We start from the raw sequence: 10,000 nt of genomic DNA, 5'->3' as shown, positions 1-10,000 counted from the left end.
CTTTTAGGCTAGTAAAATTCGTTGCTGACTTTGGTCTGGGTGTAAAAAATCTTATTTTACTAACTGACTGCTTGAAAGTAATTACTAACAGTCTGTGGTCAGTGTTTACGTTTGTTTCAGAATATGTCCTTGCATGTTCCATTAGTTAATATTATTGTAATGTAAGTGGTCATCTAGATATGGTGTTATATTACATCACGAAAATGCAATGCTGTGTGTCTAACCCTCTAAAAGAGGAATCCCCATCCAGTTAGCCACTTTTACAGCATGCAGCTGCTGTTGTCAGTCATTTGCTGGGTTCCAACAGTTTACTAAGAAGTGATCCTATTTTATGAAGAAATAAACAGCAATGAGCAAACCAACTTATCAAAAATGGAAAACCAACACACAGAGAAAAGGGCAAACTCAAGGAAATGAAAAGGGAACTGGAAAAGATTGCCCAAAGAAGTGAACAGGGAGTAGACCCTTTCTGCATCGAAGAATTGGAATCTGCCCTTGAATACTCCAAACCCGGTAAAGCAGCTGGTCTAGATGGCATCACTGCAGAAATAATAAAGCATTTCGGTCCCTCCACAAAAACGTGGTTACCAACTCCTATCAAAAACTGTGTTGAATCATGCACAATACCAAAGCTTTGGCGACAAGCAGGTGTGATAGCACTACTTAACCCTGGAAAAGACCCAAATAGCAGCAAGAGCTACAAACTAATATCCCTCCTCTGCAACCTGTACAAAGTAAATGAGCGCATGATACTAGCCAGGATTTCCCAAACAGTAGAAGAACATCTGTCACCTGACCAAGCTGGTTTCTGCCCTGGACGATCATTCTGTGACCAACTCCTGAACTTGACACAATGCATCGAAGATGTAGTTTTCCTGTTTGTCTGTGTTGTGTGTTATGGTTGCTTTGTATATGACAGATGTTTCGAGGCATTTACCTTGGAAGGGACATAAGTCTTTATTCCTACAGTTGCATTATTTTTTCTGTGTATTGTTTTGTTGGTTATGGGTATTGATTGAGAATGCATTTGTTGAGTGCTTTGATTATGTCTTCAATTAGGTACGGAAAACCAAAATTTAGATTATATAATTGTTGTGTTTAAGTTGCAGTCAATATGTAGAACTTTTTTTCCTGAATAAAATGGTACAAATAATTTAAAATTAGTTAAAACTTAAAAGAGATATGCTATTTCGAAATTTGTAGAATTCAGGCTGATTTGAAAGCAACCTTTTGCCCGTATTCAAAACTTACTAACAATACACATCTTTTTATAAATAATATGTGTAATTTTTTCCTGAGCTCAACTCATAGTAAAATAGAAATAATTTGCCCCCAAAGTACCCGACAAAGCCAAAATTCTCAATTTCAACGCGAAGCTATAAATCTTGTTTTCGTATACATCATTTTAAAGCTGTGGTTTTAAATTTTCTTTTTATAGCAGAATCGTCCAAATTTTCAAATTTTTCTTTGATTTTTTATCAATTTAAAGTTTTTAACTTGATATTTCAAACTTTGAAAAAATTCATAAAAATGCGAATCTGGTATCAACTGAAAGCTTGTTGAATTTTCTTTCCAATGTCACCATTGATGTTACTATTAATAGCACTGACGCGATCACCCAATGGGAGAGAAAAGACCCAACTGTCAGTTACGCTGTTCGAGTAGGAGAGCGCTGGTTCCAAAAGCGGAGTTTATTCCTCGTCTTCAACTCAGAGCTATGAAATAACGGCATATCCTATGAAAAAAGCATTACCATTTTTTAAAAGATGAAGATTTGAGATTTACTTTGATACCAAACACGTTTTATTTGACGGACTAAAAATGAGAAATATAGAGTGTTGATTTGAGTTGAAACTCTCTGTTTGCCAATAAAACCATGACTCGATAAGAGGGTTTGCCGTACCTACTTCAATGTTGCACATGCATGAATAGCTGATCTTTATTGTGTTTCTGTTGAGGATTTTGTGTAGTTTGTGGTCCGTAAGAGAAGCAGATGTTTACTAGAATTTTTTACCTATGTTGGTTGTGACATTTTTGTCGAAGGGGGGAGGTGACGGGGGTTGAACCATGTGATGTTGCGTGATCTTGATTTTTGGGGGTGTTTTGGAGTTTTTGTTGTCTGTGGGTTTGTTGTCAAAGATTTGTTTTGTATGACCACTGTTTTTTAGAGTGATCATGTTGGGGCTTGCTGCGTTGTAGAAAGTTTCTGAGTCTTTGAAATCTAGATATGCGTTGTGCGATGTCAGTGGGGATGTTTTTTTACGATCGCAAGTGGGTGGTTGCTGTCTTTATTTATGTAGTTGATGACGTTGTTGGGCTTTCTGTAACAACACAGACAAACCGGAAACTACATCATGGAACATCTAATCAAAACAAAAAATCTACACGGTAAACACAAAAAAACCTAGAAGAGAAATATCAAATAATTTTATTTTTTAAAAATGTCACTAAACTGAAAGTGAAAGAGAGAGAGAGATATTCACCTTGAGCTTCACGAAACTATCATCAGTGAGGGACACTAAGGAATTTTTCTCTGTTTCAAAGGAACTTTTAGGGGAAGAAAAGAGCATGTGTCTACCCACTAATATCCCGGTAGAAAAGCAGCCGGATGCATTTTCAGATTTCTTTTCGGGAAAAATATCGAAAATTCAGAACAATTTGGACCTCGTGCAAAATGAAGATATAAATTTCCACCCTTTTTCGGGTTCACAGGGATTATCTTGTTTTAAAGAAACAACTGAAGAAGAGATTTCTAAAATAATTTGTTCATCTTCCTCGAAGTCATGTGATTTAGATCCTTTACCAACTAATATTTTGAAATTATGTCTTCCTGAATTGATACCTTGCATAACTTATATAAATCAGTCACTTATCTCAGGACAAGTCCCAGATATCTATAAACATGCAATTGTAAAGCCTCTCATAAAAAAGCAAAATCTCGATGTAAATGACCTTAGTAACTACTGTCCCGTCTCAAATCTGCCATTTCTTTCTAAAATCCTTGAAAAAGTTGTACTCAGACGTCTTTCACAACATCTCCATGAAAACAATCTATGGGAAAAATTTCAGTCAGCTTATCGTTCTTACCACAGCACAGAAACTGCTCTGTGCTGTGTTGCGAGTGATTTGCTTGATGTTTTAGATAAAGGTTCTGTTTCTCTTCTGACATTGTTAGACCTTTTGGCGGCGTTTGATACTATTGATCAGCGGGTGGTTGGATGGGAGCATCACCCTTGAATCATATACCTACTATGATTTTCGCATGGGTGTACGATCCGATAGTGATGTCGTTTCTTCTTCTCTTTACTAGCCTATCCTGCTTCTTTGGTTTGTGATTGTATTTTTGACAGGGGATTTTTTTTTTCTGTAAATCTTCTGCCTGTTTGTTCTTGGTTATTTATAATTTAGCTTATGATATCTTTAGGTTATGATTTTGATTTACATTTGTACTATTTTTGTTAGATTGCTTGTTTTTTTGTTTCAGCGGTCTCTCATATAACCTCAATTGTGTTGGAAGAGACCTAAAGCAACAAACAAACAAACAAAAAATACTATTGATCACGGTATTCTCATTAAACGACTTAATATAACTTTTGGCTTGTCTGGGACTGTCTTGCAGTGGTTTGAATCTTATTTAGATGGCAGAAAGCAACAGGTTATGATTTTAGATAAACTTTCTCGTCAACATACATTGTCTTTTGGTGTTCCTCAAGGCTCTGTTTTGGGTCCAATTCGTTTTGTTTTGTATACTTCTCCATTATCTAATGTCATCACTGGTCATGGGCTGCGCTATCATCTCTATGCAGATGATACGCAACTTTATGCTACTGATAAAACTAAAAATCTCGAAAATATTGTGAAACGTGTCGAAGAATGTGTGACGGATGTGAAAGAGTGGATGGATGCAAACAAGTTGAAAATGAATGAGTCAAAAACAGAAGTGATGATTGTGGGTAATAGAGGGCAGTTGAAGGTGAATGATGGTCTTGAGGTGTAAATTGGGGGTGAAAAGATCAAAGTTTCAAAGACTGAAAAATTTGGGTGTCTATTTTGATTCAGAAATGAGAATGTCAGCTCACATTTCTGCTCTCTGTAAATCTTTATACTTTCAATTGAAGAAAATCAGTTCGATCCGTCAGTATATTGCAATTGGAACATGTAAAACATTGGTTGTTTCCCTCATTTTTTCGAAACTAGATTATTGTAACTCCCTGCTTGTCAACTTGCCTCAGGCTTCTATTAAACAATTACAACTACTGCAAAACAGTGCAGCAAGATTAGTTTTTGGCAAAAAAAAATTTGATCATGCAACCCCTTTGTTGGCCTCTCTCCACTGGTTGCCCATTGAAAAGCGCACATATTACAAAGCAGCGTGTCTTGTTTATAAGTGTTTGACTGGTATAGCACCGGCATATCTCACAGATCACATGGTCATGTGTAAATTTGAAAATTACACTTTAAGATCATGTAATGACCAAACGAAAATTTCGGGAAAAAGATCAAAACAAAATTTGGTGATAGATCGTTTGCTTGTTTCGGCCCCAAGATTTGGAATGAACTACCACGTGGTCTGAGGGAGTGCAAGTCTTTACCTACCTTTAAAAAGAATCTCAAGACACATTTTTACTGTATTTGTTTTTATTGACTCTATGAATCCTTGATTTGGCTATGAATTATTATTATTTTATTTTTTTCACTTAAAATTGATATTTATATTGTAAAGTGCCCAGAGCTTGTGTTTTACACGAGAATGAGCGCTATATAAATGTATATTATTATTAATATTATTATTATTATTATTATTATTATTATTATTATTATTATTATTATTATTATTATTATTATTATTATTATTATATATTATTATTATTTATTATTATTATTATTATTATTATTTATTATTATTAATATTATTATTATTTGAGTGTATTCCTCTTAGTAGGGACCTGTGCTCGCGTCTGGATGAGACTTTTAGGTGATCTCAAACTAAGTACATTGATGATATGCTCTTGAAATCTACACATATTCCCTATTTGTACCATTTACCTTTTCTTGGGTGCTTTAATTGTAATTCTAGAACTTTTTACTATCCCATATTCTCCCTTTTTACTTGCGCTGATATGACCTATATGTGTTGCAAACGCCATAAAACACTTAAAAACTTAAAAACAAACATAAGGTCTCACCAAGTTGGACAGTGAAACACCTTAACGATATCGGGGAGTGAAATCTCCACTGCTAATGGAAGATACAAAAGAGACATTGGTATTTCTCTAAAGAAATAAGACCTTTTGATGATGAAACTGTTCAGGATCTGGTTGCTCCATTACCCTTTGTCCTAGAGTAGTTACAGAGTAATCGTACATCTAGGAAGGCAAATTAACTTCCTCACCCTAAAGTACAACATCGCAGAGTCAAGAAGGGAAAAAAAAAATAAAGTAGAAATCAAAGTCAAAATATTTGGTTTGTGTTTCAGAGGATTTTGTCAGATCGCCTGGCATATAGCTGAAAAGTGACTAAAAGAGTGAAAATGCTTTTTTTCACCAAATTATATGGTTGAAGTGAGTTGCTGGATAGATAAACACCAACAATATGGTTAGGGTGAGTTGCTGGCATAGATACACACCAACAATGGTTGAAGTGAGTTGCTATTGGTTTGCTTCTGACAGCCGTTTTTAACAATTGGAAAAGGCTTCCTCCACATCAACTTAAAGTTATGTTGTCATCCTTAATTCTAATAATATGCCCATAATGTGTCTAACAATATATTGATGTGCATTTTAGGTCGTCGCCAATCCAATCCAACAGATGACAAAATAAGCCTTAAAAAAGTAAAGGATCTCATCAACAAAAATGCTGACCACACTCAACAGACCCAAGAAATGAATAAGAAACTGCAAAGTATGTTGGAAGAATCTCTCACAAAGAACATGCATCTGCAACAAGTGAGTGAACATCTGAATAATGCACAAACCCATCATAGCCTTTGCCTGAATCAGGTACACAGGTTGAGTCAAGGAATTACACATAGTCTGATTCCTCTCATATGGCTTTGTTTGACGGAATTATTGTCTCTTCTATGTATCTAAATAGTCTCCATCATATTTCTAATATTTAGGTTGAAAGTGGTGTTTTGTTTTATTTTTATAAAGTGATTTGTTATTAATTTTTGTGGGTATCAAATGAAAGTGAAAAATTATGGAACAGGCACTGGTGGAAGATAAGATCTTTTTATAGGAGTTAGACAACGCAGAGAGAAAGATACAAGCAAAAGATCATCCCAAAAAATCAGCCTGCCTCGATATTTGGGATGGTTTATGATATGGCACGGTTTCATTCACACTCTTTCAAGATCTTTATAATTTTTGTAGGACAGAAATGAAAACATGATTCTCATTTGCTTTTCTATAAGTTGTGTCAAGTTTTTCTTCTTTCTTCCGTGTAAGTGTCCATGTTCCGCAGTTGTAGATAAGGAGAGATTTGGCATCAAACTTGAGAGTTTGGTCTTTGTTGCTATTTTGATTTTGTCTTTCCATATTTGTTTTAGTCTGTTTAGGGCAATTGTTGAGAGCTGTTTTCTTCTCTGGAGAGGAAGATAAAGGGAGTAAAAGTGACTCATATATTCAATTAAGTAAACATCAAATGTTATTTTCAAATACTCCAAATCAGTCAACACGATAGCAGCATCAAAATATCAAAAACACGAAAAACGCATCCAATTTTTAGTTGGCCTAAATGTGTCCAATGGTGTGTCAAATTTATCGATACGTGACCTGAAACCAAGGCCTAGTAGTTCAGAATTCCGACGAACGAGTTCAAACTGTGAATTCCATCACTCTAAAAGTTGCTAAATATTTACCTTATGACTCCCGGGTTTCGGCACCATGTAATATTTGTCTAATAATCAAGTCAAAAGTCAATAAGATATATTAAAATAACATCGAAATGCCTCATGTGTTCGTTCGTCTTCACTTCTTTTTTATCAAAAATCAAAAGCCAAAAGTCAACAACATTGCAGTCCAAACAGTTCAGAATTAAGGCAAATTATAATTTCGTAAACAAAGGGAAGTAGTACAATAAATTCTTCAATCATCAATGTTTTCAACAGTATGTATGTATGTATGTATGTATATATGTATGTATGTATGTATGTATGTATGTATGTATGTATGTATGTATGTATGTATGGATGGATGTACGTACGTACGTACGTACGTACGTACGTGTGTATGTATGTATGTATGTATGTATGTATGTATGTATGTATGTATGTATGTATGTATGTATGTATGTATGTATGTATGTATGTATTTATTCAAATTACACTTTCAAGTTGTTTATTTCATATTCTGTTGAACAGAGTATGTTGGGCATTTTATCTCTTCTTCATATTATCAATTGATTACAAGCATTAGCCCAATAAAAACAGCCCATAATTAAGTAAAAATCACATTTTCTTAACACTGGTAACTGGCGGGCACCCTTTGACATTGGCTCACATACATACATACATACATACATACATACATACATACATACATACATACATACATACATACATACATACATACATACATACATACATACACATACATACATATATACATATATACATACATACATACATACATACATACATACATACATACATACATACATACATACATACATACATACATACATACATACATACATACATACATACGGACGGACGGACGGACGGACACGGACGGACGGACGGACGGACAGACGGGCGGACGGACGGAGAGACAGACACACACACACACACACACACACACACACATACATACATACATACATACATACATACATACATACATACATACATACATACATACATACATACATACATAACATACATAACATACATGCATAACATACATACATTCTAATTTCGTCAGGGAATTTATGATTGAATATGAAACTGGAGGAGAGAGCGTGGTTTACCCCAGTGGCTTCTCTAACAATTCTTCCTTGAGACGCCAGTTCATGGAAATGGGTAGCTGTCTCATTCAGTCTCACACTTTTAAGGAAGTTTTGAAAACATTTTGGGGACTTAAAAGTACAACTGACGTCACTATCAGCCTGAACAGACATCACATAATCTTCATCTTTTATTAATGAAACATTTTGGCGGATACACTTTTCAAAAAGATCCACCCAAAATGACTTTGGCCAATTAACTTTTGTGTTATTTTGGAGGCGTTTGCCGTTATGACAAAAACCGGCAAAAGTGTTTTCTTCTTTTTCGTCTAATGAGGCGCGTAGAATTTTTCTTTTCGTTAGATGAAGGTTCAGGCTGTTTGTTGCTGTTATCTTCACACTGTCATCGTCACAATTGAGGATGGACAGGGCAAAGGATAAATGTTTTGTATGTTCAAGATGGCGGACAGGTCAGTCGGGTCTCTCGTAGTCTCTAGATCTACCGTCTCTTGTATCCATCATCCTTGGTAGCTGTCCTCGTAAACACAGACAATGTCTAGAAGGAGTATAGGACTTGTGACAAGGATCAGATTTCTTGCCAAGGAGTGTATCAAAAGTGGTAAAATTCGACTAGACGTCGGATAGAATGGGTACAATGTTGTAAAACGTGTTGTGAATGGCGGAAATAGTGATTGTGATTTGTTTGACATTTCTAATTGGCTCCAGTATCAGCATGAACCGACCAGTAATTCTTCTTGGAATAAGTTTATACAACAAGAAGGTATGTTCAGACATACTATATCTACACAACCCATTAAAATTAAACCAACTTTTTGTCACTCCAACCCATCAAAATGGATAAAATTATTTTCAACACTACACAGTGTTTTCATCAAAAACAACACATTCCAAATCCAAAGACCCGATAATGGACAGCCGTTTAGCATTGAATTTCTCCGCTACTGCAAACGAATCTTAACAAAATTCTCAGATGGACCGATTAAAAAAATGATAAAAGACCAGATCAACAATTATGAAGCTCTATTAAGATATATCGAAATAAAAATAATAGATATAAAGTCCTCCATTATGCCCTCCCTTATTCAAAACAACACACCAAGAGCACAGGAGGAAAAAGAGTGACAAGACAAGAACTCACAGCAATATTCGTAAACCACCAACGAAAAGCTATTGATATTATTAGAAACGGATGTAAACAAACACACTCAAGTTGTGAGATAGATATCAACACAGTAGAGACTGCCTACAAAGAAAAATGTCAACGAAACAATATAAACATAAGTGACACACCCTGGTCCGATGATGTCACTATCCCCCCTCCCGCATGGACACCATCAACAAGTGAGTTTACAATCGACGAACTCACAAGCTGTGTTAAAAAATTACCTAATGAAAAGTCACCCGGGGCAGACGGTGTCACCTATAAATATATAAAACAAAATATAAACAAACTGGCACCAATTTTTACGGCCATCTTTAACACCTGTTTAAAATATCAAAAAGTCCCCCCAGACTGGAAACACAGTATCATAACACTGGTAACAAAAAAGAATGGGAACAAGGACAACGTCGACGACTGGCGACCTATCGCCTTATTACTAACGTCCTATAAAATATTAATGAAACTCATACAAAATCGACACATGCAATGGATTGTCGACACGGAGAGACTGTCACTTTCACAGAAAGGTTCATTACCTAGAAACGGGCTACAAGAACATGTGTTTTCGTTAAAATGTGCAGTATCAGATTTTTTACACTCATCGGGGAAAATTATATTTATGCTTTGTAGATATAAAAGATGCATTTGGAAGTATAGATCACGAATTCATGCTACGTCAACTTAATGAATATTCATATCCTCCAGTATTCATCAACATTACTAAGGATATTTATAACAAAGCATCATTCCAAGTAAAAGTCCGAAATCACCTCACAAATACAATCTACAGAGACAAAGGTATAATCCAAGGATGTCCATGGTCTGTAATTGTCTTTGAACAAGGAATAGATAAATGGCTAAGATGGATCGAAC

The 10,000-nt window shown here is 35.3% G+C and overlaps 1 protein-coding gene across 3 annotated transcripts in view; it reads left to right on the top strand.

Annotated features, from left to right (window-relative positions):
• Positions 1–10,000, top strand: part of LOC144975007 (GRIP1-associated protein 1-like) — a 210,945-nt gene that overhangs the window by 195,906 nt on the left and 5,039 nt on the right. For 2 of the 3 annotated variants that reach the window (XM_078918652.1, XM_078918651.1), the window contains one exon: positions 5,785–5,945. The exons of the other annotated variant lie outside the window; for it this stretch is intronic. In XM_078918652.1, coding sequence (XP_078774778.1) covers positions 5,785–5,945 — 161 coding nt within the window. The remainder of the gene's footprint in view (positions 1–5,784; positions 5,946–10,000) is intronic. 3 annotated transcript variants of the gene reach the window in all.

Source organism: Berghia stephanieae, chromosome 6, assembly GCF_034508935.2.
Source record: "Berghia stephanieae isolate SIO BIC M18660-M18661 chromosome 6, UCSD_Bste_1.3, whole genome shotgun sequence".
NCBI lineage: Eukaryota > Metazoa > Mollusca > Gastropoda > Nudibranchia > Aeolidiidae > Berghia > Berghia stephanieae.
The sequence above is the reverse complement of the archived record's forward strand: the minus strand, read 5'-3'. Positions and strand labels throughout refer to the sequence as shown.